Source organism: Triticum dicoccoides, chromosome 1B (genome assembly GCF_002162155.2).
Source record: "Triticum dicoccoides isolate Atlit2015 ecotype Zavitan chromosome 1B, WEW_v2.0, whole genome shotgun sequence".
Classification (NCBI taxonomy): Eukaryota; Viridiplantae; Streptophyta; class Magnoliopsida; order Poales; family Poaceae; genus Triticum; species Triticum dicoccoides.
In genome coordinates, this window is record NC_041381.1 from 135,595,731 (window position 1) to 135,620,265 (window position 24,535).

Sequence of the window (24,535 nt, forward strand, 5' to 3'; positions counted from 1 at the left end):
TCTGTCACTGAAGAATATGACTGAACTGTATGAGATTTACAATGTCTTCACTCGAAGGGATTGATAGGTGTAGGATTTGAGTTGAGCATCACATAGAAATTTTTCCTTAGTATTTCCTCGACCCCTTTTAACAGTACGGTGTTTCCTATGACTCAAGAAAGAGAAAATGAAACTATAAAAACAAAAGTTTTCACGCTTCATGTTCCTCGAATGATTGCCAAGTCATCAAGGTTACACCAATTTCTTCACTTTCAAAGTCTTCGGAAAGTCTTCAGAAATCCAAAGTCTTCAGTTGAAGAACTTCATTTTAGGGATCGACTTTCCTGTAAATATCAAACTCCTCATAGACTTATAGACCTGTGTACACTCACAAACGCATCAGTCCCTTAACCTATAAGTCTTCAATAAACAAAAGTCAGTAAGGGGCACTAGATGCACTTACAAATATTACCCTTTAATAAGAAACAAAACAAAAAAACTTGCACACCACTTTGCACTGAAATTGAACTTTTTTATATGTAAACATTAATCATATATAATAGTGCAATTTTTGCACTATAGTATTTGTTTGTATATTTACACTCACCCAACATTTCAAAAATACCTACAAAAGAAAATTTAAAATTAATTAATAAAATTGAATAAAAAAATAAAGACATAAACAGATAAAAACAAAGAGGGAAATGGGAAGGCTAGGTCGCCCCTAGTAATGGACTTTAGCCCATTAAAGAATTGACTTATCCAAATATGTGGTCAGTCAATTTAGTACAGCCCAAACACCTCACAGAACAAACCAGAAAAAAATATAGCAACATGAACCGCAAAGCAAGATCAACGACACACAAAATTGACTCACCTAAACTAAAATTTCAGGGACTTACATGTAGCTTTTCTGAAAGGAAGATGACTCCCAGCCTCTACATCTGGGAGATGCATGCACCCATTTTATTAATTATTCAAAAAGACGTTACAAAGTAGTACATCGGGTAGTCTGAAGCCACCATCTTAACAACATCTGTCGCTACTTTTATCCACTTGATAAAGGGGTGCCAATAGTCCGAGCCTAATACCAGACAGACATCACACAAATGCCTAATATCTAAAGCCGGATGCCCCAACCAAGCCACATACTGGGTTTGGGGCGCAAATCGGTGCGACGCACTCTCATAGGTCATCGCCGCCGTCTTCCACTAATCCATTTTTAGGGCAGGAACTAACGCATCAACCTTGGCAGGCCTGCCATCGATGCCCCAACGGCGCCAGACAACGCCTCCTCCCTGCGCGCGTCCATCATCACACATCAGCCGTTGAGGCCCTGCCATGCCACACCGCCGTGACTCCATGTCGTCGATGCATCACATGGAATGCCACTCCACCACTGAAACCGTCTACTAATCTCTCAAGCCAATGCACACCTCCAAGAATGATGCCCCCAAGGAGGGAATGACACAAGTGCGTCGCCATCATCGGATCGACTGATCTTGGGTTTCCTTCGGAGGTAGCGGAAGGAATTGGGAGCTTCACCTTGATGATGCCTTCAAGAAGGAAATGACGCCGAGGGCGTCACCATCACCGACTCCAGCCACCGGCCAGAGACCAGGTTTTCGCATGGATCTGTCCCATGAGCATCCAACCGACAACACGTGCAACATCCAAACCACCTTCAAAGCCCCAGATCTAGCCACCCAGATCCGGCCACCATCCACAACAACACTGCCACTATGGGAGCCCTGGCACACCGTCCACTGCCTGCGTGTCCCACCACTGGAGCATGGGAGGAGGACCACCGCGCCACCTTGCCAAACCGCGAGAGCCGCCGAGAGGAATCCCGCGTGCTCGTCACCATCGTTGACCCGACCCAATCCGGAGCCAAAGTCACCAGATCGCCGACGCAGATCTGCCTTGGACAAGGACATCGCCACGCCATGCCGTCGCGAGAGGCCTGGACTTCATCTGCCACCACCTTTTCTAGGGCTACCGCCCCGGATCACCACCGCCATGAAGTCCTCCACGCCGCCGCATCACCCACACAGGCACCCCATGCCGGCGAGCCGTGGCGCCCTTTGCCACGCCCAAGCCCGAGGAGGCCGGCCCGCGTCGCCCCATCGCGCGAGGGGAAGAAGACGCTCCGTCGGCGCTGGTGCCGGTCGGGCTTCGCCCGGCCGCGCCCTTCGGCTGCGGCAAGGGAGGAGGAGGCGACCGCGGCGCAGATCGAAAGCCAATTGAAGAAAAAAAAAACTAGTATGTACTACTCCCTCCCTTCCTACCTTGGAGGCTAGTCTACAGTCTACAAGGCAACTGATATCACTACAATATCTAAGCTCCCTTGAATGTAAGGGCTGTGAGCGCTCCGGGGCTGAGAGGGTCAAGTGAGCATGTTGCTTATTCTTTTTAAAGAACTACTTAGATTTTAATCATGGTCTTTTATTAAAAATAGGTATTATTTTTCTTGATCACAGTATAATCGAACTCACTCACATACACGAGCATACACTCACCCCTATAAATGCACGCTTGCACACCTTACCCCTATGAGCATTTTTGAGAGACTAGGACGACACATCTGATGCAGTCGGCACAGACACCTTCGTAGTTGGTGGGATGTCTCCTCCTACTGACGCACACCGCCGAAAGGCCTGGAATAAATCAAAAAAATGCGAATACCAATGTAAAGTCTGAGACTCTGGTGGCAGGAAATAGCAATGCCTACCTAACCATAGTACGTATTGTTTACGGTCTGGGCCAACCATCCAACTACGTGTGTCCAACACTTGATGTGTTACGTGTCACTTACTCCCTGAACTAAAACCGTGACATTTATTGTAGATCAGAGGGACTACTTTTTTGCGAGAAGAAAAAGGTTTACACGTCGCTCATGTACATCAAAGTGATGTATCATAGCATAGTGGCACGGTCACCGCCAGTTTGTCCTATCACCACCTCCTCTATGTCACATAGCTGCATGGGCACCGTCAGTCCACCACCACGCCGCATGCCCCGCCCATCTCTCTATATTTCTCCCCTTCTGTCATGGCAGTATGCCTGAGCCATCACCGCCTCTTCCGCACCACACGGTTGCACAGGCACCCGGCCCTTCACCTGCTCCTCCGCATCATATGGTTGCACGGCACCGCCAGTCCATCACCGCCTCATCCGCACCACATGGTTGCACGGGCGCCCGTCCCACACCGCCTCCTCCACACCACAAGACTGCACGGGCTTTGCCTGTCCACCACCTTGCCGCACACCCCACCCATCGCTCCATCTTTCTCCCCATCTTTTATGCGGTAGTTAACTTTCAATGACAACGACGCTCGGGGCCTGGAGACGATTGTCGTCTTCGAACTTGGTCACCTTCATCAACATGCCATGGCCCACAAGGTCTGCAGTACAACTCCTGATACCTCCTTCCTCTCCCTTTGTCATCCTTTCTTTGGCAGCCTGATTCAAATTCAATCTCGCTCTCTTCGGTGTTAAACAAGTAGCAGATTATACGGGGATTTTATCTCATTGTGTAAGGCTTCAATTTAAAAACCTCATGCTTCACTGCTTGAGTACATCTCTGTGCTTGTGGATTAACAACCTCACGCAGTTTATACATGGCATGTTTTATGCGACCTCTGTTCCATGATGTAGTGCATATTAGTTTTTCAAAAGTCAAAGATGTACATTTGACCAAGTTTCTAGAATAAACTATCAATATTTGAAGTACTAAATAAATAAACTATAACAGTACATGTGCATGTTGATTTTTTTAACTTGGTCAAACATTGGTACGTTTGACTTTTCAAAACAAAGTATGTACTATATTTTAGAACAGAGGGAGTATTAATTAGCATATCGTTCCACGCCTAAGGAGCATGGTCTCTGGGTTAGTTATGTACACAGCTGATGATAACTAGGTTTTTCTGTGAAGATAATTTGCTTAATATTGTCACTGGGTCACTTATGTACACGGCTGATCAGACCTTATTAATGCATCAATAATATTACATTCAAATGAAATGAGATCAATCACTTGTACTATTATCTCTCTATCCTCCATTTCCATCTCTTCCTCTTAGAAGCTGCTATAAACATGCTTCATTCCCTTTCCTGTCGTTGGTCTATGCAAATCATTGCTTTTATTTCAAATATGTTCTTTCTATTTCGATTCTAACTACGCATATGAATGATCAATATTGAAAACCAAAAGCCATATACTTTGGTGTTGTGTTGCAACTTTCAAGTATTTCTCACTTTCACTTCCCTTTTACCATTATTGTGGACCTTTATTGTTGGTGTTTTGCGTTATTTGTCTGTGACCAAGGTAAGTTATGAAATATTGGTTGGTCAAATCATAGAGTTGTATGATTGTTCTAGATGATACTACAATCACAAGCCTCAGTTATGCATTATCATCATTTTGAATTAGTTTTGCAGATTTACATTATCATGTCCATCCAGCACTACGGTTTAACCCTGCAGGTCCGTGACATGTTTAACGCCAACAACTACTTTGGATATGTTTTTGACAGTGCTGCTAACATACCATTTTTACAAAGGACAATGGTTGTAAAAAAACCGAGTAATATCCTATCAAGTAAATGATGATGTATCCTACCAACTAGACATGCTCTGCAATGCAATAAAGAGTGTTCTGACCCTAAAATTATGGAAGCGAAAACACAAAAGGCCCATGAAATAAACAACAACCCCCGACCCGCAAACAGAGCAGCAAGAAATCTATTTGTGAATTAACAATCAAACAAATAAATGGTAGAAAAGTAGAACGGCGCAGCAAGGCGCGCGTATACTTCTAGTAATATAAGGACTCCGGTTGATTTGATCAATCATTGGAGCAAGGAAATAATTTGACGTGGTAAAATGTTGACATGTTTCACGTTGTTGTTAATTGGTGGTCACATAAATTAGCAAGTTAAGACGCGTAGGCGTGTGTACTGTGTACTCTTCTAGCTGCTGCCACCTTTGAAGAATAGTGGCTGCATTTATAGTAATAACCATATATCTAATCGATCAATCAATGTAATTGAAAAGATGATGTTATGAGTTTTGACTAATGTGCATGCAAGCTCAAGGACAAACTAAAACGAAAGAGATCCACTCATAAACAATACACATCGCTACAAACAAGGGTAGAACTTCTAGAAGAAAAACATAAACAATTCGTGTAGATCATCCAAACTAGCACGACTTTGGCCCCGGGCATCCAGCGCGATTAAAAAGACCGTGTAAAGAATTAGTCTCAAAAGCTTTTCTTTTTCGTTGAAGAAGTATACACAGGTAACATTCATTCCCACATCCCTTCACTTTTGGTTGTTAACAACTCTGATGTGTGTCAGATGATTAATTGTCTTGTTAATACTACAAAGTTTGAGTACCATTATGCACATAGTGACGCACTGCAATATTGCCGGTAAATACTGTATATTTGCATGTCGGTGGAGATCGACGGAGCTAAAGATCATATTAGATTGGCGTGCATACACACTCGTACCTTCCTCAGAATTTACAACCCGGAGCAAAGACATTTTCTTGGTTGCAGGAATTGTTCTCGTCATCGTCATCAGGATAGATAAGCTTACTGAACCCTTGGTCGCACTTATAAACTTACGTAGAGCGATAACGTACATACTATCTCATCCTCGCCTGACTTCATATATTCTCCCTCCGTTCACAAATATAAGATGTTCTAACTTTTTCTAAATCAGTTGTATACAGACACATGTTAATGTGTCTGTTCATCCATGTTAGTTCATATATAGTCTATATTAAAATATCCAAACATTTTTGTATTATTGAACGGAGGGAGTAACATTTTGCTCCATAGAATCCAAAAAGGATCAAGTTTCTTGTTTCAAAAAAAAAAGGATTGGGTTCGACTATCAAACTAAAGTGCACATTTCTAGTTACTACCGCATCCAGTTTTAGGCTAAGTAACCTGTGATTCCGGTTGGATGGGGTTTAAGAAACATTCAAACAACTGAGAATGAACAAGGAACACCGTATGCTTTTGTTACATGCATGTATGGAGTAGGGCAGATTCATGTGTGCTGCGTGCCAATGAAATAATAACTAGTTTTGCTGCGGTTAGGTGGATCAGTTCATGGAAGCTGCTATTAAAGCCACACGACGACGATCTAGTATTTGTTCTTGACTCGTTATAACACGCGGCGGGGGCGCCATTTTTCCCAACTGCTACACGGTGTGATTGCATGCACAAACACCAATCGGTCGGTCCGTCAACCCATCTCCACATCGACCAATTATATATGATCACTAATTTGCTTAAGAATTGCACAAGTAACCTTCACACAATGACACAATCTGTTACGCTAGTGATTGCGTTGCAGATGCAAATTTTGAGTAACATTAAGCAGATAGTGACAGTTCAGGCACATTGTCCGCGACCATGTATTTATGTTCCAAACGGAGACCCAGTCAGAGAAACATGATACTCTACTTTTTTACCTACAGCTTCATGGAGTACAAAGTATACTTCGCACTAACCGAAAGTATAGACATTTTCTTCGTCCTCGGGATTGTTTATTATAGAAATGTATTGTCTGAGATCTCTTTGAACCCCAGTTATGCTTACATACATCGACAAAAAAAATTGCATTCCCTTCTCTCGGTAATTTGTCATCTGACACGATGTGTTGCATTGCATGATGCATGCCGAATACGGCTGGTCCGTTTGTTAACAACACTGGATGCAACGAGGTTCATGGCTGTCGGAAGAGTGTCGTGTGTTTCACCTAATTTAAGGCGCCATGTCGCTCTACAGGCACGTCCACGTTGTTTTGAAGACATAGGAGTGTCAAACATGCCCATATAGACTAAATTTGGAGAAACATGTTGCTATAAATCAGAGGGCATTTTTTGCAATTACAGACACCTGTACTAGAGTTCTAGATCAGATGCAATCTAATTTCAAGTTGTTGAGAGACTTATAATATTGTGTGTTCCGCTTGAGATATGTGAAGCTTGTGTGTGTTGCATGCATCACCGCAACAGCAATTTGTAAGTTGCCTGAATTTGCAATTAAGGTAAGTCGATTTCGTGGGAGAAGAAAGAGCAGGCGAGGCGGAGCTCTAAGGCGAGTCAGGAACAAGCTGGAGTCAGAGACGATGCAGCTTGTGTGGATTGACAATGTCCTTGCCCAAGGTTGGCACGGGGCAGCGAGCGGAGCAGGACACTGCAGGAGGAATAGCTCAAGGAGGCCGATCCGAAAAATTGACTTACACAAAGATATCAGGCGACTTACCAATTGTGGGTCCCATAATCCACCGGATTTGTTAGTTCATGGACAAATAAGCGATTTACTTTACTTCCGCCGTCCATATATATATGTAGGATTTAATGCGTTTTTTGAGAGTGCCTTTGACTATTGATAAGATATATGTAGGGTCTAATGTGTTTTCGAGTGCCTTTGACTATTGATAAGATTGGAAGAAAGGATATATGCTTCTGTTCTGTATCCTTATCCCTTGCAATCACGAGAACCTAGCAATGAGATTTTGTCCTTCCACTTCAATCATAAAAACATGGTAATAAGATTTTTTTTTTTAGAGAGCACAACTACATGACCACTTGCGGGTTGCGGCATTGCCTACCTCCACAACAGCTCTCACATCGTTTCACTAGTTCTCTTGCTCCATCCATTCTCAGACGATCAGACCCATAAACAGTAGGAGTACTTGGCCATCCAAACCATAGCCGACTCTCCTCAGAAATGCAACGAGTAGAAGAGAAGCGCTGATCTTCAAGCCTTCAGACACAAATGATGGCAAAAAGGTTTTTCGGACCATGCATCCTGAACTGTCTACCTCCACTACGCTGTCCTGCTCTACACTGCTGCCATTGTTCACCGACACCAGCAAAACTGTATGTATGTCTTACAAGAGAACCTGCTTTGGATGCGTTGGCCGAACTATGCACAAGGTACGGTGTTCATATGTACTGTGCCTTATACCGCCTTGTTTGGAATGCTTTAGACCTTTTGTGCTGCTAGGAAAATTTATGACGTATTAGGCATCATGTTAATTCCTCGAATTAAATACCGCTCATATTCTGCAACTTCAGAAAACCGAGGATGCCAAAGGCTTTCAATTGTGAATATCTCAGCCGTTACTGAGGCATGACAATGCCAAGCTGGAACTACAAAAATGATGGACCCTTCTACTGCACGTGTTCTCATTGATCCAGTGAGCTCTGCAAGGCACGAAGATAATACCATTAGAAAACCGAAGTATCTCAATCTAAGAATGCCATTCTGGCTAAAGCTTAACAAGGTTGCCATTCCTATCAACCATCGAAAATTTCCATAGAAAATTTCCTCCTACACTTTCTTTTTTAGTTAAGACACCCAAAGGGCATCTTATATCTGATAAGTATCAAGGCAAACAGTACTTAGTACTACAATGGAAAAACAAGAAGACAAAATGACCAGAAAAAGTTAAAACTACATCAAAAACCATATAGGTCGTCTTCTTCCTTTGACTTTACACCGCCAGCTGGAGCTGATATTTTTCACTGAACCAGCAGTAAGAAACGCCCTCACCATACCCTCACAGACCTTTTGCTGACGCCGGATCGGACGTCGTCGAGGTAGACTGGTAGAGGGACACTGGAGAAACCTTATTCCAATGCGCCAGCGCCATCACCTCCTCGCAGATGCCACGAGGGAACCAAAACTTAAGGGGAACATGGACCTACTAGAACCAAGAAAAACGGAAGGGACGGGTCACCACTCCTCTGGCCGCTAACGAGGCTGCCGTACGAGAGAGAGAGGATGACCGACGAGACCTTGGGTGGCGGCCAGGGTTTGGAAGAAAATGTAAGTCCTTTCTTTAGTGTAAATGTGCTCATCTTTTACTATTTACTTTTAGGATGACTCAAAAGTGGAAAAGGTTATGCGGCAGCTGGAGATGGTGGCCTCCCCCGTGTTTCCGGCGAGGCCTGCTGGCAATGCGATGCTGCAGCATAGAGAGCATGGGCGTCCGGGGCGCTATGTACGCCGGCGCCGGCATGTCCAAGAAGATTGCTTCACTAGTTCTGGCTGGGTCCTGCCATCCACCTGCCGGCTCCTAGGCACACACGGGTGGAAGGTACGTTGGCCCGGACAGCACTAGAGATGTGGTCTTCTTCGGAGGCGCCTGGCAATGGCTGTGACGCGGTCTTGAGGCCCTAAGTCTAGCTACCTCGGCATTCATGATAGGAGGCTGGACAAGGCAAGACCTTTCGTCGTTGCGGTCTGTAGTTGGTGGCACCTCACCTGCTCGTTTGGTGAGGACAGTGGTGTGTATGTGTGTGTCCCTCCTCCTGGGAGGTTGTACCTGTACTGTTGTTCTCTTCCTGTTCAATGCAATGAAACGCAAAATGTTTTGCGTTTTCCTAAAAAAGAAGTGGAAAAGGTTAAGTGCTTCCAGAAAGCCAAAGCCTTCAGAATCATATCCAGTAATTTTGTTCTGGTTCAATTCATCTAAAGATGTTAGTTTCCAAAAAAATCATCTAAAGATGTTTGATGCGGAGACCTTGTTCACATACATACACAGGTCCATACACGAATCCTAGAAGTATACCATACTAAGTTAAAATTGAGGAGCATGTCTCTTATATTGTTGTGAAGGAAAACTGGGTTCTGTGCTCACATTTCTAGGATGTCATTTTCATTGGAATAATCTCGCACATCCTGGGAACTCTGGTTTCCTTAAAACAGACTAAGATAAACCGACTTAGCATTTAGGTGTGCAATTTCCACGAACAACAACACAACATACACATTTTAATGTTGCAAAGTACTCCCTCCGTCCCACAATATAATATGCTTTTGCAAGCTCTGTTAACTTGTAAAACCGTCCTATATTGTGGCACGGAGGGAGTAGATCACAGGGCATTGGCAACTACTTACCAGGCCAAGAGCTTCTGCAGCGGTTTTGACACCAGTAGTACATGCGCTCCTGTATAGAGAGAGAAGGTGAACCCTCTCTGCAACTTCCAAATTCTTTTTAAGTCCACCAGCGACCATTTCCATTTCTGCCTGCAAGAGACAAAAAAAAAGAGCTTGCAAGATCATGTTTTTTCTCACCAATAGGAGGATATATACGCAATAACATTGAACAATGCCCAAAGAATATCCCCTAGGTTTTTTAAGTTTAAGTTATTTGCATGCATAGCCATATAGTGAGACAACTCAGGTAGTCTAAGCCAAATATTACCGATGGAAATAGCAGCATGCCACAGTATTATGTAACTAGTACATGAAACCTAGTCTTCGTTGCTACAGACATGCAATCACCTAGTATTCACACTACAGCCAGCCCCCAAGTGGGATAAACCATGGAAAACCATAGCAACCCAACTCATCTTTCTTCCCTCAGCTCAAAAGTTTAACTTGGTCTAAGAGTTTTATACAGTTGTCTCCCTTGGATTCACACGCTGTGAAAACGTAAATAAATCATATAGGACAACATATGGCCGTATGCACTTGCACAACACACTGTTGGACAAGGGAATCACAAGTTTGCAACTCTTGAGAAACTAAAGGATGAAAATGGATCACAAAAGAAAACAGTAACACTGAGAAAGAAATTGCCAAGCTCAAAAACAAAATACATACAGAATTTTCTTCTGGGGGGAATACACGATGAATTCTACAGATCTTTACAAGCTCATCTAATGCCTCCGCTCGTTTTCCCTGAATCTCTAGAGCCTGCGGACAATGACATATAGAATCAACATGATCGATACATATGCAAGATCATAAACAAGTCTAAAATCCTAAAAATATACATACCCAGCATTGCAAGAAACACGCACGAGTGCGAGCAGCAACTGATGCACAAACAAGTGTGGCAGCACGGAACTTGTCCAACCCAATATTCATAGAAAGACCAGCAAGAAAATCTCTTGGATTCTCTCCATTGATTTGTGCTGTCCCCATGTCTTCTGCTGTTCTTTAGTAAGAATAAAATATCAGGAACATGCGTATCAAATAAGCAATAAAATTAAAATAATTACAACAGTTTTTTACAGTAGATAGTTGCCATGAAGAGCTGAATGTGACGTGAAATACACAAAAAATGTTGTCCTGCAACAGAACACACCTGCTGCAATCGTCCAGAACAAAGCCTGTTGTTGCCCTATAGAAAGAATCGCGTGCATTTTCTGTGTCAAATGAGACCTTTACTCCTGATATCTTGCATAACTGCCTTAGCTGCATTAAAAAACAAGGAATAATTAAGGAACAGCAAGATGGCATGTTTGACAAACTGTAAATATTCCAACAATATTTCTGGTGCTCCGAAGATTGGGAGATTTATTCAACACAAAGTAAATCTTAAATCATTACATAATGATATTTCCAATAAGATATCTAAGAATCATGCCTATAAAGGACATTACTAGAATAATTAGGCTAATTTATGTAAACAAATAAATGTGGTGACCAACACACGTGCCGTCAAGTCCTAAACCCATACAAGGAAGCAGGCTTGTGATGAATTTGTAATCAATATTACTCCAGTCGCATACAGATTGCTTTTAGTTCACAGTTAATGATCCTGGCTTCAAAATCAAAATTACATTGGGGAATAAAATATCAGAATTACAATTCTATGTGTAAGGTGCCCCAAGAAAATATTATTTTATACAATTATGTGACTATATGCCAGGCTGCAGCTCCTGGCTTCTAGCTTCTGGGAACAAGCTGGAGCCGGTGAGTACAACTCTCCAAGTTCCACCAATGCTTAAGCCAGAGCCAGAAAAGCTTAATGTGCATTATTTATAAGCTAGAACAAGCAACCTCTGGCCAGCTGCACGTCTCCTTACTTCTACCAAAACAGTAAAACTAGATTGTTCCATAGCTAGCTTTTCAGAGCTCAAATTTTGAAGCCTGAGCTCGGCCAAACAGAGACCAAGATCTAGCAAGAGGTAGATGTTAACAAAACAATCCAATAGGAATGGTTAAATCCATAGGGATATTGCAGTATTAAACAGTAAGAACGTAATCTACAGGACCATGTCGTTCTATCAGATTGCGAATTTGCGCTATCTCTCTGAATGTCGACCTACTTCCATGAAAAAAAAAATCATAACTGCCTGCTACAGAAGGCTACAGAGCAAGAAGAGCATGCCAGCAATTCTCAAATTCAAGGAAAGGAGGTGATACAAATTTGCAAAAATAAATCATGATGTTAAAGGTACAAAGACTAACTTGAACTGCATCATCGTATCTGTAATCCCTCCCTGCAACCCTATTGTCAACGATTGCTGAAACATGGAAAGATTTAAGGTTTTGATAAATGAAGCAGCATGGAAGTTCTCACGAGTATGATAAGATGGCCTACATTACCTGCCAATGAAAAAGGGTAACACCATTAGACTATTAGTTATCTAGTACTCCCTGTGAATAGATACATCCGTATGTAGACGAATTCAAGACAAGAATTTTGGGACGGAGGGAGTACTTTGCATCACCTCCTGTTATGTGAAGGAAAGTGGCAACAATAATAAGAGGTAATTTGATCTTCCATGAGCAACCTAGACCTCAAGGATCCGTATTTGGAGTTTGGACTACCACAATGAAGACATACAAGTTACATGTGCTAATCAATATCAAGAAACTAAGACTGAGGCCAGACACCATTCAAATGTTTGGGTTTAATTTGTAAAGGATGTTACTCCTCTTTTTGGGATACTATGCTACTGGGTCAAACCAAAATTCAGACAAATCTCACACATGGCAGTGATAGTAGAAAAAAATCTGCATCTATCTAGACTCAAAAACAAAAGTTGGTTTTGCCTATTAGTGAAAGAAATGCTCAGAACAAATAAAACAGTCTACTAGCACAGTTCTACTATTGTTTGTCAGGCATTCAAAATGATAATACACTTCTACTATTTCTGAGTTCGGACAAGAATAAATGAACCTAGAAAGTTCATATTATCCTACTTTCTGATTGATATGCTTATTCTATATGCAATCTGATTACATGCAACATTCCTATTGACTTCATATGTTTGAACTAGAAACAGAACAAGATAGTTTCAGATATATACAGGCATTCACCTCGGACCAATCTATTGGCCAATATCGCCCACTTCTCCGCTTCTTGGCCCAGTTCCACCAACTCGGCTTCTATCTCAGGCCACCACTCCGGGAGCCTTCCCTGTGGTTCCTTCCTCTTGACCTTCCTTGCGGGCTCCTTGACGTGGCTGACCGGAGGCAGCACAGGAGACGATACAGCCACCACCACCTCCTTCCCACCCATGCTCCGGTCCCTCTTCGTTACCACAGCTGCGCCTTCCGGTCGTTCCCACCAGCCCCGCCCCCATAGCTGGCGCCAAGCCCGCAAGGCCAGCCCCAGCGACGCCCAGGCTGCGGCGGAGAGAGCGAGGGACCAGAGAAGGGCGAATGCGGCGAAGCGCAGCGACGAGCGGCGGAAGGTCAGGACCAAGCGGTCCCCGCCGACGACGCGGACGCAGGAGCGGAGGTCGCTGTAGGCCTCGTCGGCCTCCGCGGCGAGGCGCTGGAAGCGCAGCTCCGCGCGGCGGCGGAGGCGCCAGAGCTCCCCCTCGAGGCCGCCGAAGTCGTCTTCGGGGGCGGGGGCGAGGGCCGGGGCCGGGGCGGCGGCCTTGCTGCCGGAGCGGAAGGGGCTAGGGTTTTTGCTGCGGAAGCGCCGCGCGAAGGCCAGGGCTGTGACCGTTCGGCGGCTGCCGGGTGAGTGGTGTTGGAGGAGAGACGGGAACGACGTCGAGGTGGCCGCTGTTATCGCCGGCGGGGCGGCGGCGGTGGCTAAGGCCATCGCATCAGGATTCAGGCTGTGTTAGATGAGGGGTTTGGAGGGCGTCTGCGGTTGGATGGAGATGATTACCCGAACCCGCAGCTGTAGGGAGGCAACTCAAAACGCGAATCATCAAATTGAGCTCAAACCTCAAATGTTCGGACCAGGCGACCGGACAATTTAGGCAAACCTGACCCTGTGGGTCGGCTCAACATGGCAAGGCCTGGATTGACTATAAAAATAATGGAATTCAATTTTTTAACACGGTATAAACGCACTGAGGCACTATCTAACAAGTATCTCGGACTCCCTGCAATGGTGGGTGCAGACAGAAGTGACTGTTTTAAACACTTCTATGAGAGAATTAAACAGAGGCTAATTGGATGGATGGAGAAACAATTGTCAACAGAAGGTAAAGAAATTCTGTTAAAAGCAGTAGCCCAAGCTATCTCTGTCTTTGCTATGTCAGTCTTTTCCCTACCAAAAGGAATTTGCAAAGAGATTATTGATATTATTGCACAGTTTTGGTGGGGAGATGATGAAGAAAACAGAAAGATGCATTGGTTTTCACCGTGGAAACTTTGTTATCCCAAGAGTGAAGGAGGTATGGGATTCAGGGATCTATACCGCTTCAACCATGCTATGCTAGCTAAACAATCTTGGAGATTAATCACGGTCCCAAATTCGCTATGTGCGAGAGTACCGAAAGTGAAATATTACCCTAATACTAGTCTCCTTGAAGCTACTTTGAAGAATGGATCATCATTTACGTGGCAAAGTATAAAGAAAGGGCTTGAGGTGTACAAACGTGGATACATTTGGCGGATTGGTATAGGTGAGAATATTCATATTTGGTCTGATCCATGGATTCCGTCTAGTCCGGATAGGAGAATTATTAGCCTGAGAGGACACACCTTAATAACAATGGTCAATGAACTCATTGACCCAAATAATGGGATGTGGGACGAAGAGCTCTTAAGGCAATGTTTCAACCCAGTGGATGTTCACAGGATATTACAGATACAACTACACTACCAAGCCTTTGATGATTACATTGCATGGCACCCGGATAGGAGAGGATTCTTTTCAGTTCGAAGCGCTTACCATGTGCAGTGGTCACATATTTTTGGAGGCCATGCAAATAGGTCTCTTCAGCCGGGAAGCTCCACAGGGCCATTAGTATGGAGATCAATTTGGAAGCTACAGATCCCACGTAAAGTCCAAATTTTCTGTTGGCAGATACTACATGGAATCATCCCCTTAAGATCGATACTCACTAACAGGCACGTCAGATCGGATGGGGCATCTCCAGTCTGCCATCAAGGAGCGGAAGACATAACCCATCTTCTATTTCTGTGTACTAATGCTAAGGAGATGTGGAAGCGATTGGGGTTGACAGAAATCATTGCAGCTGTAGTACAGATTGACCGAGCAGGTTCGGCTATACTTGAACACTTCTTGTTAAGTCCAGACAGAGTGATCCCGATTTGCCCAAGCCTTGATACTAAACAAGTAATAGCAATTGGATGCTGGTATTTACGGTGGGTTCGCCGGACAATTACTGTCGGTGTCAAAACCGGCGGATCTCGGGTAGGGGGTCCCGAACTGTGCGTCTAGGCGGATGGTAACAAGAGACAAGGGACACGATGTTTTACCCAGGTTCGGGCCCTCTTGATGGAGGTAAAACCCTACGTCCTGCTTGATTAATATTGATGATGTGGGTATTACAAGAGTAGATCTACCACGAGATCAAGGAGGCTAAAACCCTAGAAGCTAGCCTATGGTATGATTGTTGTTCGTCCTATGGACTAAAACCATCCGGTTTATATAGACACCGGAGAGGGCTAGGGTTACACAGAGTCGGTTACAATGGTAGGAGATCTACATATCTGTATCGCCAAGCTTGCCTTCCACGCCAAGGAAAGTCCCATCCGGACACGGGACGAAGTCTTCAATCTTGTATCTTCATAGTCTTGGAGTCCGGCCGATGATGATAGTTCGGCTATTCGGACACCCCTAGTCCAGGACTCCCTCAGTAGCCCCCGAACCAGGCTTCAATGACGACGAGTCCGGCGCGCATATTGTCTTCGGCGTTGCAAGGCGGGTTCTCCTTTAAATCCCATGTGCCTGCTGAATAGTGTCCGGCTTCCTTATAAATGTTGCGCTCCTTGGCTTCCACGTCTAATAATGGCCCTCTTCCACGTGTCGTACGAATGCGAAAAGCTAGGGTATTTTTGCGTTTTACCCCCTAGCCGTGCGAGTGAGCTGCCTATAAGAGAGGCGAGGATCTAGATCCAAATCACACCATCCTCCTTCCGCAAGTACTCATCGAAGCGCCTCTGACAAAAATACATTCCATCATGGATAATTGACGCGGCTCCTCCTCTCGCGCTCCCAGCCCTCAGCCAGGAGATTGGAGGAGATGTTCAGTTCCGCATAGCGAGCTAGTGACGCTCCAAGCAGAGGGATATCTTCCCCCGGCCTTCATGGTTCCGGTCCGAGCCGGACTGGCCACCTACAAGGGTGGAAAGCAGGCGGAGAGCGTCTCCAATCCCTCCAGAGGAGAGCGGGTATGCTTCATCCCTTATCTAATAAGGGGACTCGGATTTCCCATACATCCGTTTCTCCGGGGGCTCCTGGAGTTCTATGGACTCCAGCTTCACCACCTTACACCTGCCTCCATTTTGCACATCGCGGGCTTTGTAGCTCTTTGCGAGCTGTTCTTGGGCATCGAGCCCCATTTTGCGCTGTGGAAGAGATTGTTTTGCCTCGTACCCCGTTCTCATGAGGGGTCGATATATCAAGTGGGCGGAGCTGAAATATGGCGCATCGCCGGGACCGGATATCTATCCGGAACCCCGAAGAAGGCGTCCGAAGACTGGCCTTCGGAATGGTTTTATATGGAAGACGCCCCTCTGCCGGATCCAGTTCGGATTGGCCTCCCGGAGTTCAGCAACGCTCCCTTGAAGAAACGCCTGAGTTGGCGCCCGCGGAGCCCTCAACGGGAAGATGATGGGAGCGTCCAATATCTGATGGGCCGGATAAGGTTACTGGCCCACTCCGGATTGACCATGATTGGAGTCATGGCCACATGCATTATGCGAGGGGTGCAGCCGCTCCAATATAGGGGCCACCCCATGTGGGATTTTAACGGGGAGGATGACGCCACCCGTCATGGCCGCAAGGGGCCGGGATCGGCCGCCGATCTGGTGAAGATCCCGTCCGGCTTGTACAAGGGGGAGAAGGAGGACTTCCTCCGCATGAGTCCATTGAATGGATTCTCCATGAATAACCCTCGGAGCTGGGTAAGCGGACGTTTATCTATCCGATCCATATTCCCAAAGTCAAGTGTCTCACTTTGTGATTTTGACGCAGGAGCTGCGCCGGGACGTGGAGGGCATACAAAGCCTGACTCCACAGCCCGAGGATCCGGGACGATCCCTTGATCTGGCCTCCGAAGAGGATCCAGACATAAAGGTGGAGCTGATTGACGGGGTGTTCCACCAACTTAGCATGGACAATGCTCTAGTCGCCATTACGGCTGACTACCCCGGTTTATCTCCGGCTTCCCAGGTGACTACGATCGGAGTCCTGACACCATTACTTGATCCATGCTCATTTCTGACCACCGTATACCAATGGTGCTCCACAGGAGGCGCCTTTAAGGCGGGAAGCCGAACCCGCGGCGGCTGACCAACAAGGGTCAGTTCGGCCCAACAGGCGGAAGAGGAGTGCGGGGTGCGAATCGAAACATCGCCGCAACGGTACGGCGCACCGCCGTTTTTAAGGGAAATATTCCTAGGAGGTATGTTAACGCTCATGATTTTTCCAGGAGAAAGAGCGCTCGCCGGACAGTGTCCGGAGAGGTTGCCAATCAAGCCTCCGCCAGCCATGCTCCAACGCGTGATCCGGAAGGGGAGGCGAACACAAGGCATGAGCCGGATGCTCCTCCAACGGAGGATGCCGATAGGCTGTCCGCCACCAGGTCTGAGGTGGAGAGCGCCATGAATCACAGGCGCCGCCGGACGGTTCTTCGTGACGCGTGTTTCTCTCCGGAGGCACTGAATGCCTTTAATGCGGGAGACGCGCACCTCCGTGCCGCTCGAGATGGTCTAACCAGAGCCATGGAGCAGTATGTGAAAGACATACGGGTGAGGAATTTTAATAGTTATATATGCCAGTAGCCCCCGAGACTTAAAATAGTTAGAATAACTGATTTAAGGATCATTTGTTATGCAGGATCTTACGGAGAAGAATACCTATCTGTTCCAGGAGCTTCAAGAGTGCCAGGCCCAACTTGAGGCCGCGCTAGCCGCCGCAGGGGGAGCCACAGAGACCCCATCTGGTAATACATACTTCGAAAAGATAAGTAGTTTATGAAGTGCGGCGTGTCCGTAAATCTGACAATAATATTGCAGAGGGTGCCGGACTGGAACCGGACAAGCAACATCTGCTGCGCCAGCTAAAGGCCGGCGAGAAGGTGCTTATGAGGGTGCAGCAGGAGAGGAACAAACTCCAAGATGCCAACACCCAGCTGGGCGAAAAACTAAAAGAAGTTCGGGTCCAGCTGTCTGACTCCGTAAAGGAGAATCGGCGGCTTCGTTGCGGCATTTACAGTAAGTGCTTGAGCAAACTCTTTTGAAAAGAAGAGTTCGGCGAGGAAGTCGATTGACAGAAAATGTGTCTGTAGGTGTGCTCACGGGTCGTCCGGTGGAGGAAATGCCTGGTTCCACGGGTGACCTTCTTTCCGAGCTGCTGCAACTGCACAAACGTATTCGACAGGTGATGAGCAGCGTCGTTCAGGCCTTATGGCCGTCCGTCTCCCTACCCGAGGGTCTTGGAGGGCTTGCTGAGAAGCTTCAGGGAGTACGGCAGCGCTTCCGTCTGTGGAAGATATCGGCCTGCAGTCAAGGCGCCAGAGAGGCCTGGGCCATGGTGAAGACGCGGTACACGAAGGCTGATCCAAACCACATGGCCGAGGTCAGACCTGTGGGGCCCGATGGGAAGGAGATCCCTGTGAGCTTAATGTACGGCCAAGTAGAGTTGGCCGCGAAATATTCCCAACGGGACTGTAAACTAGACAGCCTGGTAGATGGGATTGAAGAGGAGTTCTATCAGTCAATTTGACGATGTAATTTTAAAATGACATGTAAAATGCCTTCTAGCCGGATTGTAGATCATTTGTCTTTGCGGACCTTTTCGCTTCAACCTCGGGACCCAATAGTCCGGAGTGTGTCCGAATACCCTAACGGTTATATAAAAACCGGGGCATGCATGGAGACCAGGCGTAGGGGTCATTAGTGCTTTATTAGACAAGTGCCCAACTAGTTATGTTATATTACATGGTTAGTAAGAAACATCTTCCAGGGAGAATAGTTCTGTTAGGGGTTCCTTTCCCTGGGAGGCATGCCCTAAGGTGCATGTCCGTACTGCGAAGAGAGCAGAAAAAGCATCTGGGGGCAGATAAATAAATAAGTAATAAATTATCTTTCAAGTCACCGACCGAATATTCCCTTAAGAACGCTAGCTTTCGGCTTCACCCAGTCTGAGGTACACATCCGGCTGACCCGGCAGTAACAATCGTAGAGGTGCTCCCTTTACCTCCTAGCCGAACAATCGGGAACGTAGGGGTAAGCACAGGAGCCAGGCAACCCACCTTGGTCAAAACTTAAGTCATATCGATGCATATAATGGTGAATAAAAGGTACATGCGGAAGTATGACACATGTGTTGGGCATGAAGCCCATATAAATAAGCTTCTGTTAAAGAAGCCCCCAGGTATAATGAGTGCGAGTAGCACATCAAGTGTGTGCAAACAATGCGCAGATCAGCCCTCAAAGGCTTTTACTAAAAAGGGGGAAGAAGGAGGGGAGCAAAAGACAGCGGAAATATAAAAGGTGGACGGAGGAAGGAGACGAACTCTGAGTCCGGCGCTAGGCGTAGAATCTTCGGAGACGGGCTGCGTTCCATGGGTTCGGCTCGAGTCGGTTGTCATATGCGTTACGTAGACGGTATGCTCCACCGATCAGGACTTGGTCGATGATGAAGGGACCTTCCCATTTGGGCTTAAGTTTGTCCTTTTTCTTGTCCGGCAGGCGTAGAACTAGTTCACCAACATTGTAAGTTTTGGCTCGTACTTCTCTGCTTTGATATCTTCGAGCCTGCTGCTGATAGAATGTGGAACGAGCTTTTGCCACGTCCCGCTCCTCCTCTAAGGCGTCCAAACTGTCCTGCCGATCCAACTCGGCTTCTCTTTCTTCGTACATGCGTACGCGAGGTGAGTCATGAATTATATCGCAGGGCAAAACTGCCTCTGTGCCGTACACCATAAAAAATGGTGTGAATCCGGTAGTGCGGTTCGGCGTGGTCCGTAGCCCCCAGAGTACGGAGTCGAGCTCCTCTACCCAGTGCGTATTAGATTCTGTGAGGGACCACACTAATCTGGGTTTGATGCCGCTCATGATTAGACCATTTGCTCGTTCGACTTGACCGTTAGTTTGGGGGTGATAGACTGAAGCGTAGTCGAGCCTGATGCCCATATTTTTGCACCAGAGTTTAACCTCGTCGGCCGTGAAATTCGTGTCATTATCAGTGATGATGCTGTGGGGGACGCCATAACGGTGTACTACCCCGGATATGAAGTCTATCACGAGTCCGGATTCTGCCGTTTTAACTGGCTTGGCCTCTATCCATTTGGTGAATTTGTCCACCATGACCAATAGGTATTTTTGCTTGTGGGTTCCCCCTTTAAGGGGTCCAACCATGTCAAGCCCCCAGACCGCAAACGGCCAGGTGATGGGTATAGTTTTGAGGGCGGTGGGTGACATGTGGCTTTGATTAGCAAAGAGCTGGCAACCGACGCATCGTTGGACTAAGTCCTGAGCATCTGCCCGGGCAGTCGGCCAATAAAATCCTGTACGGAAGGCCTTGCCTACAAGGGCCCGGGCTGCGGTGTGGTGCCCGCCGAGTCCAGCGTGAATTTCAGCCAGGAGATTCCGCCCTTCCTCTTCGGAGATGCACCTTTGAAGGACTCCGGTTGTGCTTTTCTTATAAAGTTCTCCCTCATGGACCTTGTAGGCTTTAGATCGCCAAACTATGCAGCGGGCCTCGTTTTAGTCTTCGGGGAGTTCCTGCCTAGTTAAGTTGGCTAGGAATGGTTCCGTCCACGGGGCAATTACCGCCATTATTTCGTGGGCTGAGGGTGTTATTTCGTTGGCTGAGCCACCGACTGTGTCAGAATGTTCCGTGTTGGATGGCGCAGTTGGTTCCGGGTTGCTATTTCTGGACTCCTCTTCCCATAATACGGATGGCTTAAAGAGCCGCTCCAGGAAGATGTTTGGAGGGACGGCGTCGCTTTTTGCGCCGATGCGCGCCAACACGTCGGCTGCCTGGTTGTTATCCCGGGCTACATGGTGGAATTCGAGTCCTTCAAACCGAGCTGACAATTTTAAGACGGCGTTACGATAGGCTCCCATTTTCGGATCCTTGGCGTCAAAGTCTCCATTTACTTGGGATATTGCGAGGTTTGAATCCCCGCGCACCTCTAGGCGTTGAATACCCATGGAGATTGCCATCCGGAGACCATGTAGAAGGGCCTCATATTCGGTTGCATTGTTGGAGTCCATGTACATTATCTGAAGTACGTATTGGACTGTGTCTCCGGTTGGGGACGTCAATACGACGCCAACCCACAAGCCGGCCAACATTTTGGAGCCGTCGAAATGCATGATTCAATTGGAGTATGCGCCGTACTCTTTAGGGAGTTCGGCTTCGGTCCATTCGGCGATGAAGTCAGCCAAAACTTGCGACTTCATAGCTCGCCTTGGTTTGTAGGTTATGTCAAATGGTAAGAGCTCAATGGCCCATTTTGCAATCCTGCCCGTCGCGTCGCGGTTGTTTATAATGTCGTTGAGAGGTACTTCGGAGTCCACTGTTATCGAGCACTCTTGAAAGTAGTGTCGCAGCTTCCGGGATGCCATGAACACCGCATACGCTATCTTTTGATAATGTGGATACCGGGTCTTGCATGGAGTTAATACAGTGGATACATAGTACACTGGTTTTTGAAGAGGGAATTTGTGTCCTTCTGTTTGTCGTTCGACAACGAGCGCTGCGCTGACAACTTGATGTGTTGCCGCGATATATAATAACATTGGTTCGCCTAGGTTGGGCGCGGCCAGGACCGGATTTGTTGCTAATATGGCCTTTATTTCTTCGAGTCCGGCCGTGGCAGCATCCGTCCACTCGAAGTGTTCGGTGCGCCGGAGGAGGCGGTAGAGAGGCAATGCCTTTTCTCCCAAATGGGAGATGAAGCGGCTTAGAGCCGCCACGCATCCAGTCAGTTTTTGTATTTGTTTGAGGACTTTTGGGATATCCAATTGTGACAGAGCTCGGATCTTGGCTGGGTATGCTTCAATTCCTCTACCGGATACAATGAAGCCCAAGAGCTTTTCGGCTGGTACACCGAAAACGCATTTTTCCGGGTTGAGCTTAATGTCATATGCTCGGAGGTTGTCGAATGTGAGCCTCAAATCGTCTACTAGAGTTTCGACGTGTTTGGTCTTAACGACCACATCGTCTACGTATGCCTCCACTGTTTTGCCGATCTGGGTAGCCAGACATGTTTGAATCATGCGCTGATATGTTGCGCCGGTGTTTTTGAGCCCGAAGGGCATTGTGTTGAAGCAGAATGGTCCGTATGGAGTAATGAATGCCGTTGCGGCCTGGTCTGTTTCCACCATCTTGATTTGATGGTATCCAGAGTATGCGTCGAGGAAACACAATGAATCGTGCCCCGCGGTAGCATCGATGATTTGGTCGATGCGGGGAAGGGGGAAAGGATCCTTTGGAAAAGCCTTATTAAGGTCTTTAAAATCGACACAAAGGCGCCAGGATTTGTCCTTTTTTGGTACCATTACCAGGTTCGCTAGCCAGTCCGGATGTTTTATATCTCTGATGAATCCGGCTTCTAATAGTTTGGCTAGCTCCTCTCCCATTGCCTATCTTTTTGGTTCGGAAAATCGTCGAAGAGCCTGTTTGACTGGCTTGAATCCTTTTAGGATATTTAGGCTGTGCTCTGCCAGCCTGCGTAGGATTCCTGGCATATCTGAAGGGTGCCAGGCAAAAATGCCCCAATTTTCCTAAAGGAATTCTTGTAGTGTGGCTTCTACATCAGGGTTTAATTGTGCCCCAATGGAGGCCGTCTTTGTGGGGTCCGTTGGATGGACCTGGAATTTGACTATTTCGTCTGCTGATTTAAAAGAGGTGGACTTAGATCTCTTATCGAGTATCACATCATCCCTATTCACCGTGGAGCGCAGTGCAGTGAGTTCCTCTGCAGCTAGGGCTTCGGATAGTGCCTCTAGGGCTAGTGCGGCTGTCTTATTTTCAGCGCGGAGTGCTATGTCCGGATCACTGACCAGAGTGATGATTCCATTGGGCCCGGGCATTTTAAGCTTCATGTACCCGTAATGGGGTACGGCTTGGAAAATTGTGAATGCCTCTCGCCCTAATAGAGCGTGATATCCGCTGCTGAACGGGGCCACTTGGAACGTGACTTCCTCGGACCTGTAGTTGTCCGGCGAGCCGAACACCACATCTAGTGTGATTTTTCCTGTGCAGCGTACTTCTCGACTAGGGATTATTCCTCTAAAGGTTGTGCTGCTTCGCTCAATGCGGCTCCAGTCTATTTCCATTTTTTGGAGGGTTTCCTCGTAGATGAGGTTTAATCTGCTGCCGCCATCCATGAGTACCTTGGTAAGACGAAAGCCGTCCACTATTGGACTGAGGACCAATGCGGCTGGTGCTCGGGTTGTTCGGAATTTGGGTTCGTCGCTGGCATTGAAGGTGATAGCCGTGTCGCTCCATGGATTTGTTATTGCTACTTGGTAGACTTCGGCGAGGCTGCGGATTGTTCATTTACGCATATTATTTGATGCGAAAGTCTCGAAGACTGTTAATACCGTACTGGTACTGTTGGGCTGGTTCTCCGGGGCTAGAAGACCTTCGCCATTTTTGGCCACCTGCCGTAGTATCCAACATGCTCGAAGGCTATGTGTTGGAGTGGCGCCCTCTATATTATGGATTTTGCAGGGTCCGCTGAGCCATCCCTCCAGTACGGTTCCGTACCCTTTAGGGGGTTTTTGTTTTTTGGTTTTTGACCCAGGTGCTTGAGCATGGTCCACCCTTTTATTTCGGACTAGGGTTGTGTTCAGGGCCGGATTGTCCCAAAATCTAGTTTCAGTTTTCCAGGTACTCTCCATCGCACAGTATTTTCGTACTATGGTCGCCAGGTCGGCGAAGCGCATAACTTCGCGACGACTTATGGCGTTCATGATTCCCTTGTCCGTGCAATTGTTGCAGAAAATAGAGATTGCGCTTTCCTCACGGCAGTCCTTTATTCTGTCCATAACCAGGAGGAATCTGGCCCAGTAATGATGTACTGTTTCATCGGGCTCTTGCCGTATTTGAGATAGATCGCTTGTGTTTGGGTGGGCGGGTGGAATTAAATTCGGAACCCCGCCCAATCTAAGGCTCGAAGGCCGAGGAGTTTCCGGATTTGGAAGCTTGGATTGCTGGACGTCGTCCAACGAATCTAGTCTGCTGCCCGACTTTAGGTTCAGTACTCGATTGACGTCCGTCCCTCCGCGGGAATCCGGCATGGAGGGATCGGGAATCCGGACATAAATGGTTTTTAACATAGAAGGAGAGTCGCCGCATTGTTCTTCTACCACAGCAACATGGTGAGT

At 46.7% G+C, this 24,535-nt stretch overlaps 1 protein-coding gene across 2 annotated transcripts; it reads right to left on the bottom strand.

The window, feature by feature from the left end:
• Positions 1-7,535: 7,535 nt before the first annotated feature.
• On the bottom strand, positions 7,536-13,899 carry LOC119323582. 2 transcript variants are annotated; one of them, XM_037597279.1, is made up of 7 exons: positions 13,073-13,892; positions 12,218-12,273; positions 11,109-11,218; positions 10,799-10,958; positions 10,622-10,714; positions 9,914-10,042; positions 7,536-8,214 (listed from the first exon to the last, which is right to left on the bottom strand). In XM_037597279.1, the coding sequence occupies exons 1-7, from the start codon at positions 13,806-13,808 to the stop codon at positions 8,197-8,199; spliced, it is 1,302 nt and encodes a 433-aa protein (XP_037453176.1). In that variant the 5' UTR covers positions 13,809-13,892; the 3' UTR covers positions 7,536-8,196. The 2 variants fall into 2 exon arrangements, with proteins under 2 accessions (XP_037453176.1, XP_037453183.1); XM_037597286.1 differs by lacking the exons at positions 7,536-8,214; positions 9,914-10,042 and having other exon boundaries at positions 10,626-10,714; positions 10,799-10,953; positions 13,073-13,899.
• Positions 13,900-24,535: the final 10,636 nt, after the last annotated feature.

Coding starts and splice junctions, on each gene's coding strand:
- LOC119323582 (XM_037597279.1), bottom strand. CDS start 13,808: ATGGCCTTAGCCACCGCCGCCGCCCCGCCGGCGATAACAGCGGCCACC. Junction 10,715..10,798: donor CGTGTTTCTTGCAATGCTGG/GTATGTATATTT, acceptor CATTGTCCGCAG/GCTCTAGAGATTCAGGGAAA. Junction 10,043..10,621: donor TCCCCCCAGAAGAAAATTCT/GTATGTATTTTG, acceptor TGTCTCTTGCAG/GCAGAAATGGAAATGGTCGC.